Raw genomic sequence first — 23,172 nt, 5'->3', positions numbered from 1 at the left:
AGACTCTCTATTCGGCGTAGCTTACGCAGGCAACAAGAGTCTGGTTGAACGAGACTATGGTGACACATGCAGACAATTATCTCAAGAAAAAGCCCAACTCACTCCAAAGATGTTGTTCTTGATCAGATTAGATTGAAAGTTGGTAATCAAATATTGGGATTTTTTATGAAATTAAACGTAACAATGAAACATATAGTAAATTGTGGTATATCAGTCTCCTTGTTAGAGACACGTCACTGTTAACATTATGAGTGAAAGACGATTGCTCCAAACATAACCCGAGGTATCCTGTCAAGATCCTGATTCCGTACATAACTTCAAGGATATACGGCCCTGATACGATCTTCTATGACAGCTGATCCTCGTGGATCTCACAGTACAGCTGTTCTCGTCATCTCACCTATGTTCTATGTTCTGGTCCTATCATTGCCTTTGTTTCTTTCCTCCACTCTGCGAAGTGTTTCTTAAATGTTGGTGCATGTATTTTGTCATTTATTATAAGTGTGTACTGAAATATGTCGATAAAAATGTTGTATAGATCCCTTTAAATTTATCTGCAAGAGAAAACAACGGATATAAACATTTAATTGTGTTTTGCTAATATTTTTTTATTATTACGAAAGTTGATACCGTGTGAACGCACACCAATGAAATAAGAAGTTCGTGTTGAACTCTTTACCAGGAACGGTCAGCATTTAAGAAAACCCCAACCTCTTCGCAGAAGGAAGGATTGGTATAGGCAATGCCTGTTATCACATTCAATTTTTATCGATAAATGTCGTTAAACTGAATGAAACAAAATTCCCATATATGTTTCATTTAACGTTTGATTGGCTATATCCGGGTCAGTCCTGTGAGAACGTGTGACTTCTTCAATTTGCCAGTAATTTTAAATGCCCACATTTCTTCCTTCCTATCATTAAGGTATCATTGTTTGTCTGGGAGGAAGACAACATATTCTATTGTTTTGACCTATTGTCCTTTAATAGAAACTTCCGTTCCTTCAGGTATTTTTTCTAAGTTTTTCAAGTTAAAACTGTTCAGCAATGTGATAAATGCATATCATATGTTGACATGAAGGAAGCTCGATTCAGTTAAATCTGCTGTAAGGGCAAGCCGTTTGACTGTTGGAGTCTTTTCTTTGTTTTGTTATTCTTGGCATTTGAATATTATTTCTAACGCATTAATATATCAATTATACAGAACCCTGACAATTGTCCAAATAAAAAATTGAAGTAGACAAAATTGACGTGAAGCCTTGCTTAAGTAATTTATAACTGTCACCCAAGAGGATACCTGTTCTCTGGGGTTCTACCTTATAACACTGAAATATACCGGCCTCTAATCACCAACATAATATATCTTTGTATTTTACTAGGATATGATTGTAAAGTCGAAGTGAACTTTAGATAAGGTATCAGAATGTATCATAAAGATTGATTATGAGATAGAGACTGACAAATTATAATGTCGGAACACTGTTTTTATAAAGGTATCAGCCGTATAATGCTTTAACACAGAATAAAATATATTAGTTCTGTATCTGTTTAAGTTAAAGTTCAATATATATGCTAATTACAGATCTCATTACCGATGTTTTACTGTATTCTTAATATCTGACTTATTATAGGGTTTAAGTTATTGTGATAATTCAATTTTAGGGGTCTTGTTGTAACCGTAATACCATCACTAAAACAGTAACACATGCTCAACAACTTATGTTTGTTTACGTGAACATCATTAAATCAATACCATACGCACTAAAGTTCATACTGTCATACTGTTAAAGCTGTAACTTACACATAATAAGCCAAAATTCCCTATTTTATTACGTAAACACTTCGCATATAGTTATGATTTCACCTGTTTCCTTTTCCTTTTTTCCGAGATAAATTAGACAAATCAAAAGTATATGTTATTACAGGTATGAAATCATTTCAAAGGAGTTCAATCCGTAATCTTATAATAACAATGATAAAAAATACAACATTTGATAAAGCGCCTTTCTAATGTATCTAGCTAACACAGGCCACTCTAAAGCGTTTTACAGTACATATATATATACAATTAGCATTTACATTTATCAATACAATTATTGACTTAAAACTAAATGACGAAAGGTTGATATGTTGTTACTGTTTATTTTAAGATATTGTCGCCACCATATTATGCATAGACTGTCATAACAATTTACTTTGTAAAAATGTCAAAATACATGTAACAAATAAGATAATATCTAAGAATATACTTTCGCAATGTAAGAGAAAATCTCTGGCAATACACATTAACTGTCAAAAACATAACAGTTAACGTTTTACCTGTGTTTATTCATATGTTTAATAAAATGTGAGCTGTGTAAGATTAAATGAGTCTTTACTTCCACAAAATGATGGTAAAATGTGACAGAACGTGTAAGCTGTCAAATGACATTTATAAAGTATTCCTTCCTATGATGTTTGGATGATTTTTATTCTCACACGATGAGAAATATGGAAACACATGCCCAGAGAAGGGTATTTAAAGACAGCAAATCGTCGATATTTCTGAATGTAAGATTGAAGGATTTGGATAGGTTTTTGTTACCAGTTCCGATAATCTTGTCAATAAAAACAACCCTAACAAAAACAAGTCAGCAAGCAGAAGGACATATTTTATTTTCAAAAAACAATGTTCTTGTCTGGTGGGAATTCGACTGACGAATTCAATCAACAAAGATATTGTCTTAGAATTTCGCCCTCGCTATGTTTCATTTTGATCTTTGTTGTGCTTTTCATAAAAAGACTTCAAAATAATTTACTACATAACGTTTAAATTACCGTACGCAAGAATAAATCTCAAAATAGGAGAACGAATGTTTAACTTCAGTTTGTTTTGAGGTATAATAGTGTAAATAAGAGAAAAGTAAGAAAATAAAATTAATTGAAGAAACGTTTTTGTGCAGAGGAGGAACTAGATGGATAAACATTTGTTTGGAATTCTTTGAAGTTCACAGTCCACTGATTGTACCTCTAGAGTACATGAGAGTCTTACTGATTCCTTTATCTCGATTCAGAAGTGACTGGCCGATTTTGTTGCCATTTCGTACAATACTTGACATTTAATTGTACATACGTTTTACATGTCACTTATCTGACAAAGGTGACAACGGTAACATACATATCGTTTTAGTCGTCGAAACGTCACATTCAATAATCAAATTCCACGCTGCACTTTTGTGGTTCAGTATTTAAGTATGAAATATGAAAATAGAATAGATTAAAATCAAACATTCTATAAAATGTATTATTATAAGAAAGCAATTTGAAGTCGGATTGATCAGAATTCGCTATAAACAGCAGAATAATAAACATTTATTACTTTACTAGCTTAGTGGTGATGGAACCTTTTTAAGACCTTTGGCTGGATCTATTTTCCTCTGTCTTCATCCTCGGAAAACGGATCCGGTATCATGACCGATAAAGGTGTTATCAACCCGCATAGTCTCGTAGTAAATAATATACTGCTTTCAACCAGTTTTTATTTGATGTATTTAATTTAGTTTCATTAATATATTGCGTACGTAATTGTGCTATTAATAGATTTATTGAACGTCTGCGCTGGTGGCTTAATTAACACAGTAATCAGCATAAAGTGGAGTAGGAGTTATCGTTCTTGTATCATACATACGTCAATTGAGTGTTTTGACTAATCTTTGTTGGCTGTGATAGCTTGGTAGAGTAAATTGACATACGTATATACGAATACTTTACAAAACTGAACTGTCATTTTTCACATTTTGTAAAAAACATTTATTTGGGCCATTCTCTTAAAGTAAACAGTTAAAGCTATAGTTTTGTCACTAAATGTGGAGAAAGTATCTCTAAGGAAAAGGACATTTTATTTTTTTCAAAAACTTTTTTATTTTTTTTGTCATAAATGTCACTTACACGTTAATAATGTTTCAAAACTTTCAAAAGATGAATTTATATATGTAAGCTGTTTATGTAAAATGATAGGGAATGTTAAACAATGATGTGTAAATGATAGCTGTTTACGGATGTATCTAGAGCATGTGATACGTATTACTTTAGTGATGTTTAAGAAATTATTATTTGTGGTGCCTGTAGTACTGTTCCTGTAAAGTTTAAAAATATTATAATTTGTAGAAACAATAATATTATTTTATTGATGTTTGAGAACTATCGTTTTAAGTGCAGAAAATATTGTTTAAGTAATGCCTGTAGGAAGTCAGCCTTTCATTGTATGTGAACAAGTCAAGTCAAAGATTGAAAGTTTCGTACGGAAACAGCTATATTTCCACATGCAATTACATATCCCCATTATATTTCTGTCATGTTATACCCCAATTATTAGGAAGTTCAGGTGCACTGGTAAATACTTTATTTTATACCAATAGGGATGCTTTCGCTAGAAAACACCCGGAGGGGAACTTCCGCTTTTTTATAAGTTGAAGTTTATAATAATAATGAAATTAAAGTAATGTAAAACATAATAACGGCAATAAAGTGAACAGTCGAACAAAACTGTCCAACAGCTCCTGGAATATTAATATATCTGCTCGTGCTCTCATTGTTGATGCATGTTTAAGTACATGTTATCATGATTTGTCACTTATATCATTGGAATACTCCATTCCACCTTATTGATAAACATCGCTTTATTCGTTATTCAATTCATTCAAACAGAAAAGGTGCGGAAATTATTTCGATTGATTTTCAACAATACTTTTTTCTGTGTCGTATTTTGAAGAATAGTTACATGTAGGTATAGTCATAGTAAGATGATACCCGTTTGATTGATACTTGTAGATTACTTTAGCAGTATCTACTTAGGCTAAACACCCCTACAGTATCCTAAAGCATCTTATCGAAAAACAGTGATTTAATAAAAATAAAAAAAAACTCTTGCAGAATTTGAATTTTAACTCCGCTCCTTCTTCTTAAGGGATATCACGACAACCAACACTGATATGAAGCCCCCATTTTAACACTTAGTTTTTATTTTTCTTCCTTTCTCACTTCCCTATTTTGTCTCTTTTGTTGTGACCCTAGATGTTGTGAGGACGTTCACGCTACACAAACAAAGACTTAACATCATGTATATGTGGTAAACTGTTCTATTGTAGTGATAATTATACACAATTTTCAGTATATGTATATATGTAGTATAGTAGATAATAAATAAATAAGTCATTGCGAAGGAAAATATAGAATAGAAACGTATTTTTTCAGATCGTCCGCTATGTAGTATAGTATAGTAATTTTAACGACCTAGTTACCATTAATGGGTACACATTGTATAAACATGATACGCTAATTTGCGACACACTATATATTCCTGTAATGGTTTATTGTATAACATAATTTAAATGTCTACTCTTTCGAAGTACTTTTTGCTATAGATATCTATTTTGTTTTCTCTTCCAATATATATATATTTTCTACTTATGATTTGAAAGCTAACTATCAAAATCCAAAGAATATACTCCGACAAAAGTCCAAATTCTTCCCATTACAGCGGATTAAAATGAATCTAGCTTCCTGTGTACTCAAATATGAATTATCACATTTCGTAATAGCGTAATATGTAAAACTCAGTAAGAATAATTTAACAGGTCAGTTAAATTACATACAATATATTACGTCAAACGATCAGCACATTGCCAACACTTCCTCTTAGACAGTCTACAGGTCGTATGATATCTGCCAAACATTAAGGAGGAACAAGGGAAGCTTTATTCAATCCCGATGGTGGTTTTACTTGGTAAACGTTGGGCATTTAAAAAAGTACTTTAAGGTACAAAGGTCAAACCTTGTTATAGAACTGACCAGTAACATAAGGTAATCTGCATCACCCGGAAATGACAAATCAAACCGAAAATAATTCCCCATTGGTAGGGAATTTGGTTATATTCATTTCAACGAATTATAGTTATTAATAAAAAGTGATCACGGCTTATATTAATCCTTAACGAATAATGGATTGATATTGTATAAATACTGACCGCTTCTGGAGTAGAGTTCATTACGAATTTCTTATTTCATCTGAGACTTTTTAATGACGTTAACATTTCTGCGTACAAACGGTATAAACATGGTATGCTAATTTATCTATTACTAAATATTTCTGTAACATGTAATCTGTAGTTTGTGCTAATTCATTGCAATGACAGTAACACAATGTATATGGCTACTCCCTGAAAGTACTATTTGTTTAATACATATCCATTTTTTCCTCTTGCAGATGAATACGAAGGCGGCTGTACTTTTGGGTTTCGTCACACTTCAATGCATCACGACCTATATTGCAGGACAATATACATGCGATTCACAAACAACCCCACCCATATTTACTAAACCGTTTGAAGATTTGAGGAATGAAACAATGGCAATGATAAGTCCAGAACATAGAACGTCTACAACAGAAGGTGAAGTGACGAGAACGGCTGTACTATTAGATCCACGAGGATCAGCGTTTATAGAAGATCGTATCAGGGCCGTGTGTCCGTGGAGTTACGTACGGAATGAGGATCTTGACAGGATACCTCGGGTTATTTTTGAAGCAAAGTGCATTCACTCAAGATGCCATGGATGTCATGCAGATCGTGATGCGTCTCCATTGAGGAGACCAATGTGTTCCGAAGTGCACTACTATGCTATGGTTATGCGTAAAATGGGATGTGACGAAACTGGAAGAGATCAATACGAGAGGGTATTACAAAAGATAAGTGCAGGTTGTACTTGTTTGAGGGCTGCGGGGTCGACAATGATCCATCCTGTAAACGGATATCCGGGAGGAGAACGTACAAATCCGTAACCTGTATATAAACGGGTGTAACTAGTAATATTGATTAGTTCAAATGATATTGATAATCACACTAAACAAACGACGGTATTGCTTTACCATATAACATATGCAGTATTAGCCCGAGGGGTTTTATTTCAGCTGGGGATTTTCATTTGCTTACTGTAAACGTGATAAACACAGATGTATGATGATTTTTTCTTCAAATATGTTATTCGTATCATCCACTCCATTTATATATGTTGAGTGACCGTTTACATTTACTGTTTTTAAATATACGTGCTACTTAGTTTTTAATTGTATTTATTTTACACAATAAGTCACCATTTACATGATTTGGCCTTGTCTTTTAGTGATGTACATGAATGCAATTTCCATTGTGTGATCTTCTTTGATATTTTAATGTTAAGAAATTTTAATGCTTTTGCATTATTTCCTGCCATCAATTAAGTACCGAACGGCATTATATCATAGTGCGAGAAAGTTGGCTTCAAACAATTAAAACATGCTGCCATGTTTCTTTGTTTGAAAAATGGTGTGAATTTGTATTTATTTAATTATATTTGAAGATGAAAAAAAAAAGAAATTGGACTTCATGATTTAATGTGTGTGATGAAATTTGTCGTTTACATTGACTCCTGTATCTCATTGTATTTGTAACAATCTATACCGCACACGGGTGAGTGTATTTTTCAGATACTTTTATGAGGTATGTAGAAACGTCTTTTGATTGTTGACAATAACTTATTTATGCTGATTATAATGTATAACAGTTTTAAATGTGTAAAGTGTGAATAAAGAACCATCCCAGCATTCATTCTCATGTGTTGCTCTTGACTTTTTGTGTGAGGACAAATCACAACCATCGAATTGTATTATCAAGTTATCTAGAGATTAATGATATCTCGCCTTTTGGCTTCCGTCACTCGTCTTGGGTTTAATTTGTTTACATTTTTTAAGGTCGAGTTGGATATTCAAACATTTCCTCTTTTGTAGTAAATGTTCGTTTTTTTCAGTAAATAAGCATATCCCTGAGGGGTGATTACACTCTATGATATGGCTATGCATTGTTTCCATGTAGTTCTATAGTGCCATTTCTTCACAATTCTACGCGATTACTTTGATTAAGGTTTAAAACAACACGGCCTATAATACATTCAGCAAAACCTTTTTCATATCTTTAAACAAACCATTATGCTAAATATTATTCTGATAGCTGACGTTACTGACTCGGCAGATTGTGGTGTAGTTAGTTGCTTTCATAGCTTTGGAGTGGAGACATCGGTCGTTAGCACTCATTGCCTGGCAAAGAAAACAGACGTTTTCGGAAGCTCGCAAAAACAATTCAAATTACTGATTTTGTTCAAAGCAAACTTAGAATTTAATAAAAGGCTATCTGTAAAATAGCCCGTGGAGTAACTAATCTGCTCGTGCTCTCATTGTTGATGGATGTTTTAGTACATGTAATCATGCTTTGTCCTCATATCATTGGAATACTCCATTCCACCTTATTGAAAACTATCCATTGATTCATTATTCAATCCGTTTCTGACGTGTATTTTGAGGTGTAATTAGGTCTAGCCAAAGTAAACTGGTACCCTTTAGATTGATACTAGCAGTATTTATTTAGACTAAACACCCCTGCAGTATCAAACAACATTTTATCGAAAACATTGTTTTTTTTTTTATTTATTTCAGTGCCTTCTTCTTAAGAAACATCATAATAACTAAAATTGATCTGAAGCCTCCCGATGCACCTGTCTTCATGTGACATTAAGTGTAGTGAGAATATTCAACCCCACACAAACAAACTTAGACTTACCATCATGTATATGTGGCAAACTGTTCTATTGTAATGATCCGTATACACAATTGCCAGTATTTATATACATGTAGTGTGGACAACGATGCTGTCAGTGTAAATTCTACCTTCAGCTAACGCTAGCCTGGGGGCGTATTGTTTTCAAAATATTTTATCTATATCCTATTATGTTTCTAATATTGTGTTCATGTTATGTTATTGTTTTGTGGATATTTTTCTGTGTTTCGATAAAGGAGCGGATTGCTCCGAAAATATTACAACATCATACAATGTATTGTCCTCACGGTAAGAATTTCTTCCTTGCGACATATACAATTCTAAGTAATTCGTTTCCTACAAATAAACGTTTGCAAAGATCCGGTGTTATTCGGGAAGCAACCGTTAATATTACTTCTTTGACCTATTCATGGTGTATAGTATAGTAATTTTTAACGACCTATGAAGTTACCATTAATGGGTACACATTGTATAAACATGATACGCTAATTTGCCACACACTATATATTCCTGTAATGGTTTATTGTATAATATAATTTAAATGTCTACTCTCCACAAGTGCTTTTTGCTTAATACATGTATATTCATATTTTTCTTTTGCAATATATATATTTTTCTACTTATGTGTTGCAAGCGTTAAGTACTTATTTTTGAAATAATGTTTAAATGCCAACTATAACTATCAAAGTCCAAAGAAAATACCCCGACAAAAGCCCAACGTCAATTACAGCGGAATAATTGAATCTCGCCTCATGTGAACTCAAAATATGAATTATCACATTACGTAACAGCTTAATATGTAAAACTCAATAAGGAGAATTTAACAGGTCAGTTCAATTAAAATATATTACGTCAAACAATCGGTATATTACCAACACTACCTCCTCGACATGTCAACACGTCGTAGGATATCTGCCAAACAATGAGGAGAAACAAGGGGGGATTTATTAATCCCGATGGTAGTTTTACTTGGTAAACGTGGGGCATTTAAAAATAACTTCTAAGGTACAAAGGTCAAACCTTGTTACAGAACTGACCAGTAACATAGGGTAATCTGCATCACCCGGAAATGATATTGTGTAAATACTGACCGCTTCTGGTGTAGAGTTCAGTTCGAATGGCTTATTTCACCTGTAACGTTTTTATGACGTTAACATTTCTGGGTACACACGGTATCAACATGGTATGTCAATTTATCCCATACTAAATATTTCTGTAACATGTAATCTGTAGTTTGTGCTAATTCATTGCAATGACAGTAACACAATGTATATGGCTACTCCCTGAAAGTACTATTTGTTTAATACATATCCATTTTTTCCTCTTGCAGATGAATACGAAGGCGGCTGTACTTTTGGGTTTCGTCACACTTCAATGCATCACGACCTATATCGCAGGACAATATACATGCGATTCACAAACAACCCCACCCATATTTACTAAACCGTTTGAAGATTTGAGGAATGAAACAATGGCAATGATAAGTCCAGACTATAGAACGTCTACAACAGAAGGTGAAGTGATCAGGGCCGTGTGTCCATGGAGCTACGTACGGAATGAGGATCTCGACAGGATACCTCGAGTTATTTTGAAGCGAATTGCATTCACTCAAGATGCCATGGATGTCATGCAAATCGTGATGCGTCTCCATTGAGGAGACTAATGTGTTCCGAAGTACATTACTATGCTAGCGTTATGACGAAACTGGAAGAGATCAATACGAGTGGGTCGTACAAAAGATAAGTGCAGGTTGTACTTGTTTGAGGGCTGCGGGGTCGACAATAATATATCCTGTAAACCGATATGCGGAAGGAGAACGTACAAACCCGTAAACTCTATGCAAACGGGTGTAACTATTAGCATTGATTAATATAAATGATATTGATAATCACACTAAACAAACGACGGTATTACTCAACCATATAACGTATACAGTATTTTCCCACGGAGATTCATTTTTTCTGGGGATTTTCATTTGCTAACCGTAAACGTGATAAGCAAAGATGTATGATGAATTTACTTCAAATGTGTTTACGTGTAATCCACTGTATTTATGTATGTTGAAGGACCGTTTACATACACTGTTTTCAAACATACGTGCTACATATTATTTAAATTTATTTATTGAACACAATCAGTCATCATTTACATGATTTGACACTGTTTTTCATTGATGTTTTCACTGTGTGATCTTTTTTGACATTTTAATTTGACTGCTTTTGCATTATTTCCTGTCATCAATTAAGTACCGAACGGCATTATATCATAGTGCGAGAAAGTTGGCTTAAAACAATTAAAACATGCTGCCATGTTTCTTTGTTTCAAATTGTTTTGTGAATTTGTATTTATCTTATTCTATTTGAATATGAAATGAGACATACTGGAATTCGTGATTTAGTGTGTGTGATGGTTTGTCGTTTACATTGACTTTTGTATCTGCTATTATTTGTAACAAATAACATCGCTCACGGGTGACTGTATTTTTTATATAGATATATGAGCTATATAGAAAACGTCTATTGGTAGTTGACAATAAACCAGTTATGTCGATTATAATGTTTTATAATACTCAATGTGTAGTGTGAATAAAGGACAAACGCAGCATACATTCTCATTTGTTAGTCTTGACTTCTTTTTGTTTGAGGACAAATCATAACCGTCCGATTGTGCATGTATAATCCTGGTATCTAGAGTTTCAGGATCTGTAGCTGTTTGGCTTAAGTCGCTCGTCTCGGGATTCGTTGGTCCTTTTACCTTAGTTAGGTCGAATTGGAGATCAAATATTTCCCCTTTTGTAGTGAATGTTTTTTTCAGTACAGAAACAGATCCCTGGGGAGTGATTTTGCTCTAGACATGTCTTTTCATTGTGTCCAAGTAATTTTATATTGCCATTTGTTCACAGTTATACGTGATTACGTTGATTAAGGTTAAAACAACACGGCCTATAATACCTTCAGCAACACATTTTTCATATTTGAAAACAAACCATTATGCTAACTATTATTCTGATAGCTGACGTTACTGACTCGGCAGACTATGACTTAATTAGTTGCTTTCAAAGCTTAAGATTGGAGACACCGTTCCTTTGCACTAGTTGCTTGACAAAGGAAAAAGACGTTTTCGAAGATCCCAAAATAAAGATCCAATTACTGTGTATGTTTAAAACAAAAAAGCATTTATTATTCATATCAAACTGATTCCTCTCATTCAAAATAAGAGAACGGAGAGCGTTTTTAAAAATGTAAGATGTTGTTATGCAAACAAAAGGACGAGAACGGGGAGAGTGAATTGTGATAATTTTAGCAGAAGTGTTGGTGTTTATGCAGGAAATAAGACGTTGTATTATCATCTACATACTATCGCATACCAGTAGCATGATAAATTCATTATCATCAGTAGTCAGAATGAGAATACTCAACAAGAAGTCAAGAAGGACCTGAGAACAACTTGAGAACGGTTTTTCCTATTTCCCGGCACTTGGGAACGTATTTTCGCAAAAAAAAAACCGTCTGCTCGCGCCAGGCGGCGTCCTAAACCGGAAATAGTATCCACACAAAAGTGATCCGCGTTAGAAAATAGTCCGTAATAAACAAATCAATATAAAGTTACGAAAAAAAATATCACACGCGGATTATTTCGAGTCCACCTGCGGAGGCCTCTCGTATTTATCCACATGATGAGAAAATTGTTCTCACGACAAACCCCGAAAACACAGTGTGATAATCTTTAAATATCAGCAGATGGGGAAGGGGCTAGGAAAGGATAAGGCCTGCTTTGAGCAGAAGGATTGATGTCTACAGCATAGATGGAGTAAGACGTTTTAATATTAGCAGAACGGCATATGCTAGGGGAAGGGTTAAGGCGTCGTTCTATAAACGACAATCATATGAAAATTAGATTTCTTCAGAGCTTGCTAGTATGCGCTTAAAATTTGGAAGAGTATTATACTTGTTTTGGTATCATATTATCAGTCAATCCGTCCGGCTTGAATGGGAGGACATCGTGCTTTTTTTTAATACAGCTTTTAAATTATATACAAACATGTCATACGTATAACAGGAACCCTGAGGATATCAAATAAAACAGAAGTTATGAACCTTAACAGACTTTTATAACAAATATTCCAATAATTTCTAGGGGAAAAGAAAGGAAAATACTCTGCAGTTTTGCCCTGATGTGAAGAAAGACGACCTAGAACCACAAAGATTAAAATGTGATATAAACCAAAGGGAACACAGCAAGACTGTCCCGCTAAGACAGTGTACGCTCTATTTATAAAGTATCAATCTCTTTTCACCGCTCCACGGAAGTGATATTTGGTATCCTTGATGCTTTTAAATTCTTTCACACTATAACAAAGGGAAAAATCTCTATCCTTGACCTTGTCGTGGTGAATGTACATTCTTCAAAATCACTTCCTATTGCCACTATTTTAAACAGGTGTATTGCTGAGTGTTAGCAATCACATTCCAGCTAATCGTTTTAAAGTTAGTTTAGATCCGCTCCTTATCTGAAGCGATTTATAAATAAATAAAGAGAAGTAAACTTCTAATGAAGAATGGGTGAACAATAGGATTACTTAATTTGCTATCCTAGCGTGTAAACTATAATCATTACAGTAATGTGAGGCCAGTGGCTATTTATCCTGCTGTTACAATTTTTGTCAGTGGGATATCCTAAGTTGTTTAATTCAAACAATACCACTAAGATATAAAAATTTCAAAAACAATATTTCCCCTACAACATCTGTTAATTTACTGACACGTATTATCTGTTAATTTACTGACACATAATTTTTATATGTTAATTTACTGACGCGTATTATATGTTAATTTACTGACACGTATTATATGTTAATTTACTTACACATATTATATGTTAATTTACTGACACGTAGTTTCTGTTAATTTACTGACACATATTATATGTTAATTTACTGACACATATTATATGTTAATTTACTAACACGTATTATATGTTAATTTACTGACACGTAGTTTCTGTTAATTTACTGACACATATCATATGTTAATTTACTGACACGTATTATATGTTTATTTACTGACACGTAGTTTCTGTTAATTTACTGACACATATTATATGTTAATTTACTAACACGTATTATATGTTAATTTACTGACACGTATTACATGTCAATTTACTGACACGTATTATATGTTAATTTACTGGCACGTATTAAATGTTAATTTACTGACACGTATTATATGTTAACTTACTGACACGTATTATATGTTAATTTACTTACACATATTATATGTTAATTTACCGACACGTAGTTTCTGTTAATTTACTGACACATATCATATGTTAATTTACTGACACGTATTATATGTTTATTTACTGACACGTAGTTTCTGTTAATTTACTGACACATATTATATGTTAATTTACTGACACACATTATCTGTTAATTTACTGACACGTATTATATGTTAACTTACTGACACGTATTATATGTTAATTTACTTACACATATTATATGTTAATTTACTGACACGTATTATATGTTAACTTACTGACACGTATTATATGTTAATTTACTTACACGTATTATATGTTAATTTACTGACACATATTATCTGTTAATTTACTGACGCGTATTATATGTTAATTTACTGACACGTATTATATTTTAATTTACTGACACGTATTATATGTTAATTTACAGACACGTATTATATGTTAATTTACTGACACGCATTACATGTTAATTTACTGACACATATTATATGTTAATTTACTAACACGTATTATGTGTTAATTTACTGACACGTACTGTATGTTGATTTACTGACACGTTATTATATGTTAATTTACTGACACATATTACATGTTAATTTACTGACACGTTTTATATGTTAATTTACTGACACGTATTATATTTTAATTTACTGACACGTATTATATGTTAATTTAATGACACCTATTATATGTTAATTTACTGACACGTATTATATTTTAATTTACTGACACGTATTATATGTTAATTTAATGACACCTATTATATGTTAATTTACTGACACGTATTATATGTTAATTTACAGACACGTATTATATGTTAATTTACTGACACGTATTACATGTCAATTTACTGACACGTATTATATGTTAATTTACTTACACATATTATATGTTAATTTACTGACACGTAGTTTCTGTTAATTTAATGACACATATTATATGTTAATTTACTGACACACATTATCTGTTAATTTACTGACACGTATTATATGTTAACTTACTGACACGTATTATATGTTAATTTACTTACACGTATTACATGTTAATTTACTGACACATATTATATGTTAATTTACTAACACGTATTATATGTTAATTTACTGACACGTAGTTTCTGTTAATTTAATGACACATATTATATGTTAATTTACTGACACACATTATCTGTTAATTTACTGACACGTATTATATGTTAATTTAATGACACCTATTATATGTTAATTTACTGACACGTATTATATTTTAATTTACTGACACGTATTATATGTTAATTTACAGACACGTATTATATGTTAATTTACTGACACGTATTATATGTTAATTTACTGACACATATTATCTGTTAATTTACTGACACGTAGTATATGTTTATTTACTGACACGTATTATATGTTAAATTACTGACACAAATTATCTGTTAATTTACTGATACGTATTATCTGTTAATTTACTGACACACATTATCTGTTAATTTACTGACACATAGTATCTGTTTATTTACTCACACAAATTATCTGTTAGTTTACTGATACGTATTATTTGTTAATTTACTGACACACATTATCTGTTAATTTACTGACACAAATTATCTGTTTATTTAGTGACACGTATTATCTGTTAATTTAGTGACACCGTATTATATGATAATCAAATGTCACGTAATTTCTTTTAATTTAGTGACACTTCTTATTTTCTAATTAGGTGACATGTATTTCTTGCGCAATGTATATATTCTTTGTTACAATACAAACGAGCACGTAAGATATAGGAGAAGGTGAAAGAAAAAATAAATTTGCTACATCTAAAAAACATTTTAAAAAAGATAAAGGGGTAGGTGGACAAGGCGGGAGCATAAGTAAAAAGTCCTTTGTTACATCACAAACGGGAATTTACGACGGAAAATCGAACCACTCATTTGTTTCGACAAAAATAATCTTCCAGATATGATGGTAGGTGAAATAATTTCTGTATTCAATTTCAAGTGAAAATTCATTAAGTTAAGGGTGAAAATATAATTCTTTTATTTTTAAATTAAAAAGAACAACTAAAGTCAGGGGGAAGGTAGGGACATCGCAACAAAAACGAACACTACAGATACGGAGGTAAAAGGAAGACACAAGTGTGGGTGGAAACTTCCCTTTGTTAAATCACAAACGATCAACTCAAAGAGGGAGTAAATGGGAGAAACAGGTGTAAGAAGAAACGGCCCTTAGTACATCACAAACGAACACTTCAGATACGGGAGTAAATGGGATAAACAGGTATATATGGAAACGTCCCTTAGTTAAATCACACACAAACAAATCAGATACTTCAGAAACAGGTGAAATAAGAAACGTCACTTAGTACATCACAAACGATTACGTCAGATACGGGGGTAAATGGGAGAAACAGGTGTAGGTTGAAACGTCCCTTAGTTACATCACAAACGAACACTCCAGATACAGGGGTTTAAGAAAGAAACAGGATAATGTGGAAACGTCACACAGTTACATCACAAACGAAAAATTCACATACGGGAGTAAATGGGAGAAACAGGTGTAGTAAGAAAGGTCACTTAGTTAAATCACAAACGAACACTTCAGATACGGGAGTAAATGGAAGAAACAGGGGTAGGTGGAAACGTCCCTTAGTTAAATCCCAAACGAACACTTCAGATATGGGAGTAAATGGAAGAAACAGGGGTAGGGGGAAACGTCCCTTAGTTAAATCACAAACGAACAATTCTGATACGGGAGCAAATGGAAGAAACAGGGGAAGGTGGAAACGTCCCTTAGTTAAATCCCAAACGAACACTTCAGATATGGGAGTAAATGGAAGAAACAGGGGTAGGTGGAAACGTCCCTTAGTTAAATCACAAACGAACACTTCAGATATGGGAGTAAATGGAAGAAACAGGTGTAGAAAGAAACGTCACTTAGTTAAGTCACAAACGAACACTTAAGATACGGAGGTAAATGAGAGAAACAGTTGTAGGAGGAAACGTCCCTTAGTTACATATTAAACGAACACTTTAGATACAGGAGTAAATAGAAGAAACATGGGTAGGCGTAAACGTCCATTAGTAACATCACAAACGAACGCTATAAATACCGGAGTAAATGGGATAAACAGGTATAAATGAAACGTCCCTTAGTTAAATCACAAACTAACACTTCAGAAACAGGGGCCTGTAACTAGAAGCCCCCTTAAGATTTAAGATTACCTTATCATTACCTTTGTGTGCTAAGGTGTAACTAGAAGGAACCTTATGTATACCGTTAAGGGTATAACAGTAAAAAGATACTAATAACTGTACTTCTCCCCTTATCATTGACGTAAACAAATCTTACGATAGTCTTAACTAAGTGGGTAACTCGATGTCCTCGTAAGTCTAAAGAGTATACAACGATCATCTTAAGCATTTTTAAGGGGCGGTTTTCTGTAACTAGAAGCACACTTTAGCACTCGTCAGTACCCTTAATCTAAGAGAACAACTAGGCTACCTTAGGAGTAAATAACATGGCGATTTTACTGCTTCTTAATCGCAATCAGGACGTTCCAAGACGTTTGTTTCGAGACAGAAGAAATCCCTTGGATTATCTGAGCGATGATGCAGTTATTGCAGACTACCGCTTAGACAGACGAACAATTTATGAGTTGTGTGATACTTTTGAAGAGGAACTCGAAAGGCCTACACGAAGAAGCATGTCTCTTCCAGTGTCACTTCAAATCATGATTGCTTTGAGATATTTCGCCAGTGGCAGTTACATGTCTGTCATTGGTGAAGCGCATGGAGTACGTAAAATGACAGTATCTCGAGCAGTTAAAAACATTACTGGTTTGATTACTCGGCATTTGGACAAATATATAACATTTCCCACAGATATACAAACACAACTTAGTGTTAAACGAGAATTTTACAACATCCGTGGATTTCAAAGTGTTTTGGGGGCTGTAGACGGCACTTTGATACCTATTGAAACACCTTCCATTGATGAATACCACTATGTTTGCCGAAAAGGATACCATGCTATGAACATCCAAGGAGTGTGCGACGCTAAATTGAAATTTCTCAATATAGTCGCAAAATGGCCAGGAGCAACACATGACTCTTTTATATTGACTAGCTGTGGTCTCTGTGCTGCATTTGAAGCAAAGGAAATAACTGGAGGGTGGCTGTTGGGTGACAGTGGTTACGGCTTGCGACCATGGTTACTGACACCAACGTTGAACCCAAGAACCCCCGGCGATAGAAAGTATAATGCCTGCCACAAGTCTACTCGTTGTGTAATTGAACGTGCATTTGGGTTGTGAAAGATGAGATTCCGCTGCATCTACCGACCACTTCATTTGGCACCAGAAAGGGCAGTCGCTGTTGTGATTGCAACAGCTATTTTACACAACGTATGCATAGAGAAAAATCTTCCTTTGCCTGATATCGACGAAATGGACGATAACGACAACAACGAAGAGGCAATCTACAACCCGGATGATAATGGCAGTGGGAATAACGTAAGAGAGGAACTGATCAGCAGAGTGTTTTCTTGATTGAGAAGCTTTATTTCAAAACAAACATTGGTTTCTTATCATTATGAAAAAATAATCAAGAACTTCAAAAGTTCTTGCAAAGTATTCAAAATAAAGAAATAAAACAATCATCGCCTCGTATAGTTATATATACCAAATTCTGTTTGATAGAAATATCGATAACGCAAAATGAGTGAAAGTTCACAATTTGACAGACTATTGCAGACAATTTAAGAAATTTAGTTATTTTCATTTTAATTATCTTATAAAAAAAACCACAAAAATATACATCAAGCTAATTTGCTTAAAATGGAAATCGACAAATATATGAATCTTCAAACATGACTTCCTTGCGTCAAAATCCAATTGACGAAAATAGTGTTTAAACTAGGAAAACAAAACAAGTTCCATGGTAACCTTTGGAGCTCTCCAATGGTTGATATTCAGTGTTTGGCTGTTATCATGTAAGATAGTCGCAAGTCGGTTACATTTTCTTCGTCTCAGAAGTAGACCACACTAAAATTAATATAGAAAATGCAGGAGTTTTAGAACACACAGACGCCAGACTGACCAATCTGAATGACCACCTCTATTCACATATGAATCCAAGGTGGTAGTATGGCTCCTAAATATTGTGTAGAAGCTGTTGAATTTGTTCCTGTTTGTGTTAAGAAAGTAGAACACGAAACTTGGATTAAAGTACAATCGTTTCCTTCTGCATAGAAAGAATTTACAGAATCTGACGATGTGGGTACTTCCTGATACCACCCTTGTGGGAACATCCCAATCGTTCATAAATTCATCCATTTTGTTGCAACATGTCTTTTTTTGCAGGGATTCATAAAACCATTGGATGTTGCAGCCATACACATATGGGCTCATTTCACACTTACGCTGAAGTCTGAAAAACAAAGATCACATCATCAAAAGAAAAACCAATGATTTTCTACTAATTGCTAAAACTATATGTATTTGTACAATACATGTATATAGGAATTTGGGATGTTTACTCGATTGGACAAAATCCATAGGCCAACTACAAAATTATGACGACATTCAACCATAATAGTGTGTACATGATATCACAAAATACCGTTTTTGTTTCTAATAAAAATGTTAAGGTATAAATCCCTTTTTATTTGAAAGAAGGTTTACCAGATTTAATGTTTCAAATACAATTTAATGTATAAGTACCAAGCAAACCCACAGCCAACAATGACGTCAATATTATTATAATGGCTAATTTTATATTCAACCACGAATTACTACTTGCATGTACACTTACCAAAGCGTAATAAATGACAGATGTTCTTTCTCGTCGTTTCCCATTTCTGTGTCCAGAAGAGTTGAAGAATAGACCGAATTAGCAATATCTTGTCCTGCAGACCTTAGAGTACTTGTTCTACACGGTATGTAGTACTCCTTCAACTCTCTGGCAATAACGAGAACACTTTCTTCGCATTTTAGGCGAGATTTCTCTACTTCTAATCTGTTTTTTTCAACATCTAGTCTTTCTTTTTCCACATCAAGTCTTCTCTTCTCTAACATATGCAAGTCGTTATTAGTGTAAGTTGCTGACGTAGAGGTACATGTAAGTAAAGTTTTCCTCTTTTTCGCATTTGTAAAACCTTCAACCGGGGTGTCGGAGATGATGAGGACATTTGCAAAGAGGATGTGTCAGTAAAAACTTCGGTAATTATCGGTGCAGTGTTCTCAACACTTACGTGGGTCATATTAGTACATGTACTAGGATTATTTGTAATGTCATGCATACTTGTATTTTGGTCGATCATATACCTTATTGCCCTGTCCCAAATTTGTTCATGCGCAGTATTGTCGTCCTCTGTTGGGTTAATTTCTTCGTCAGTGTTTGTCGGTGCTCTTGAATCTGTATGGTTACAATCAATTTGTTGATGTCTAAAAATAAAGAAGAGTGATTGATCGAATGTTCACTTGTTCATGGAAACTAACACTAGGTTTTTTTTGTTAATAATTGTATAGTTAAAAATACAGTTTTACAAACTGCGACTTTTTAATCATGCCCATACATTTTTCTTTCTCCTTATTGTCCTATCAACAAGCGTTTGTAAAATAAACTCAGTGATAGAAATAAAATACCTTGTATATTAAGGACCTAAAACCTGTGTTCATGAAATTCATATTACATGAACACGAATGTAAGATTCTATTTATAATATAATTCGAGAAGCACGCTAGCAAAGTATTTTCAATATTGTTTCGCTACAAAGACTCTAGATGACGTTATATAAATTGCATGACGTTATTTATTCTTGACGTCACAATTATATGTTTACAGTGACCAGCAATTTGCACGTTTGTTTTTTTTATACTGTCCGTCAGTAGACCTAGCCTGTATTTTTTTTTATAAAGACTAATATATACTAGGTATTTCATTTCTATGACTACAAACGCATGTAATCTAACGTGGATATTGGTATCATTAAAGTGAATATTCATATCCTGCCTATGTTACCATCCGACGACATCCGTCTGTCGTCGAGAGCTACTGTATGATATCATGAGCTTGACGTCATGTGTAGTTTTGTCCAAGGCAGTATACATGTAAATTTCAGATAACAGGGAATGATTTTTAAACATGAAAGGAGTACATGTGTACAAAAAGCTACCAGTTTTTGGGTACATTTCGGTTCGAATATGCTCCCTTTTACGTATAGCTTACTTGTTTTTCAGTTATCTAATTGATACCAATTACATTGATGTTTAATTGTTCTCTAACCATATAGCTGACGTCATTGTTTATTATGGGTATACCGTCATTTGCTCGGATGGTAGTATTAGAATATTCTTGTATATATATATGTTTTCAACATTTTACCAACCTCTGTACATCGAATGTGTCAGTGATGTCGCCACTGATGCCGTGGACTGCTGTTACTCCTAACACCTCGATCACTTTCTGCTCAAGTTCACTCAGTTCATTTCCGTCAATTGTTCCACCACCTGTTTTGGCTCTTTCTCTCTTCAGTTTAGCTTCTTTCCCTTTAACAACACTTGCCCAATCTTGCCACTTCTTCCTGACATCGTCTGTTGTTCTTACATTGCTGCTTACTGCATTCACTGCTTTGGTTATAATAACCCATTCTCTCTTTTTTTTCTCATTGGATACTGTGTCAGAGAATTTACCTAATATTATTTCTCTACTGTTCATCACACCTTCTACTAAAGCTGAAAGTTCAGTAACCGAGAAGTTCGGTTTTCTTGTTCGCTTGAAAGCCATGATCTAGTGTTTTTGTTTTTGTATTCAGCATCACGATGAAATGTAATCAGTTAAAAGCTTAGAAGAATTCCGTACGATCAAAACGCACAGAAGACTCAGGTAAGTTAAAATGCAATATAGAAAAGAAACCAATACTCGGACTCCGGAAAATTTTCCCTTTTCATTCTCGCAAAATGCTGTCGTAAGGGAATGTTACGAGATGTCAAAAGTCACCAAAGGGAAAGTTACTCTTTCGTTGAGGGACTTCCGAGTTACACCCTTATGTTTTTCGTAAGGTCCCCTTAAATCCATCCCTTACCCTTAGTGTTAAGGTGGTTTTCTAGTTACAGGTCCCAGGTGTAGTAAGAAAGGTCACTTAGTTAAATCACAAACGAAAAATTCACATACGGGGGTTTAAGAAAGAAACAGGATAATGTGGAAAAGTCCCACATTTACATCACAAACGAAAAAATCACATACCGGAGTTAATTGGAGAAACAGATGTAGAAAGAAACGTCATTTAGTTGAATCACAAACGAACACTTCAGATACGGGAGTAAATGGAAGAAACAGGGGTAGTTGTATACGTCCCGTAGTTACATCACAAACGAACACTTTAGATACGGGAGTAAATTGTAAAACGGCGTGTTTTGATGTTTCCCCGTAAACCTGTGTCATTCAAATATATCATACCTGTCATATTTACTCAATTAAATGATTTATTAATACACGTATATACTTTATAAGATAACTAACGGTGTAGCCAGCATTGCATATTCATGGAATTATGCATTGGCGAATAAGAGAGATATGAAAGATTACAGAAAACATTAAAGATACAGTCCAATTGATAAGAATTTCTGTTTGAAGCTTACAATTTTTTACAAGGTAATATCAATCAAACAGCCCAAATTTAAAACCAGCATATTTAAGAAAGAATAAATAGCTTAATGTTGACGTCTGTTTTCTAGAGAAGGAAGATAGAATAATTGAAATCATCGGGATAAGAATGGAATTTAAACACTTTTTCTGTACATTTTTAATTAAGGATATAAATGAAGGTTGGTACGGTGACCAGCCATCACTAAAACATCCTAAAGACTTCTGACCAGACTTATGTACAATGACTTTTACCACAGGTGTATCTGTAAAACAAACGTTTGAATAGGCCTAGCTAAGCATAAGCTTACACTTTGATACAACTGTTTCAATCAGATCAGGGAAGACAATATTTAAGGATAACAACATCCCTTGGTCTTTTGGGACTTTACTTAAGAGCTCGTCTCTCATGAAATGAGAAAATTGAATTGGTTACCGTCCAATAAAAAGTCACTTTATTTACAGCATAATGATGATACACATGCTGTAAGTTTTAATTATGACATACATATTTACCATGATGCCCTAATGAGCCTCATTGGATATGTAACTGAGGGATTGGCGTTCATACATGCATGAGCATTAAACAAATTCGTTCAGTCCTAATATGTATCATGTAATCCAAACATTTAATATCACTATACACCAAGGTATCCAAACA

General features: G+C 33.8%; 1 protein-coding gene across 1 annotated transcript; it reads left to right on the top strand.

Annotated features, from left to right (window-relative positions):
- Positions 1–6,011: 6,011 nt before the first annotated feature.
- LOC110446026 lies at positions 6,012–7,287 on the top strand. The gene is made up of 2 exons (XM_021490971.1): positions 6,012–6,096; positions 6,244–7,287. The coding sequence occupies exons 1-2, from the start codon at positions 6,058–6,060 to the stop codon at positions 6,814–6,816; spliced, it is 612 nt and encodes a 203-aa protein (XP_021346646.1). The 5' UTR covers positions 6,012–6,057; the 3' UTR covers positions 6,817–7,287.
- The last annotated feature ends 15,885 nt before the right edge of the window (positions 7,288–23,172 follow it).

Source organism: Mizuhopecten yessoensis, unplaced genomic scaffold, assembly GCF_002113885.1.
Source record: "Mizuhopecten yessoensis strain PY_sf001 unplaced genomic scaffold, ASM211388v2 scaffold2461, whole genome shotgun sequence".
NCBI classification, from domain to species: Eukaryota; Metazoa; Mollusca; class Bivalvia; order Pectinida; family Pectinidae; genus Mizuhopecten; species Mizuhopecten yessoensis.
Note: the sequence above shows the minus strand (reverse complement) of the source record. Positions and strands in the feature narration are given on the sequence as shown.

Bases quoted from the DNA above. Each gene is read 5' to 3' on its own strand.
- LOC110446026 (XM_021490971.1), top strand. From the start codon at position 6,058: ATGACGTTAACATTTCTGCGTACAAACGGTATAAACATG. The intron at 6,097-6,243 runs GTATGCTAATTT...TTCCTCTTGCAG, and splicing joins GTACAAACGGTATAAACATG to ATGAATACGAAGGCGGCTGT.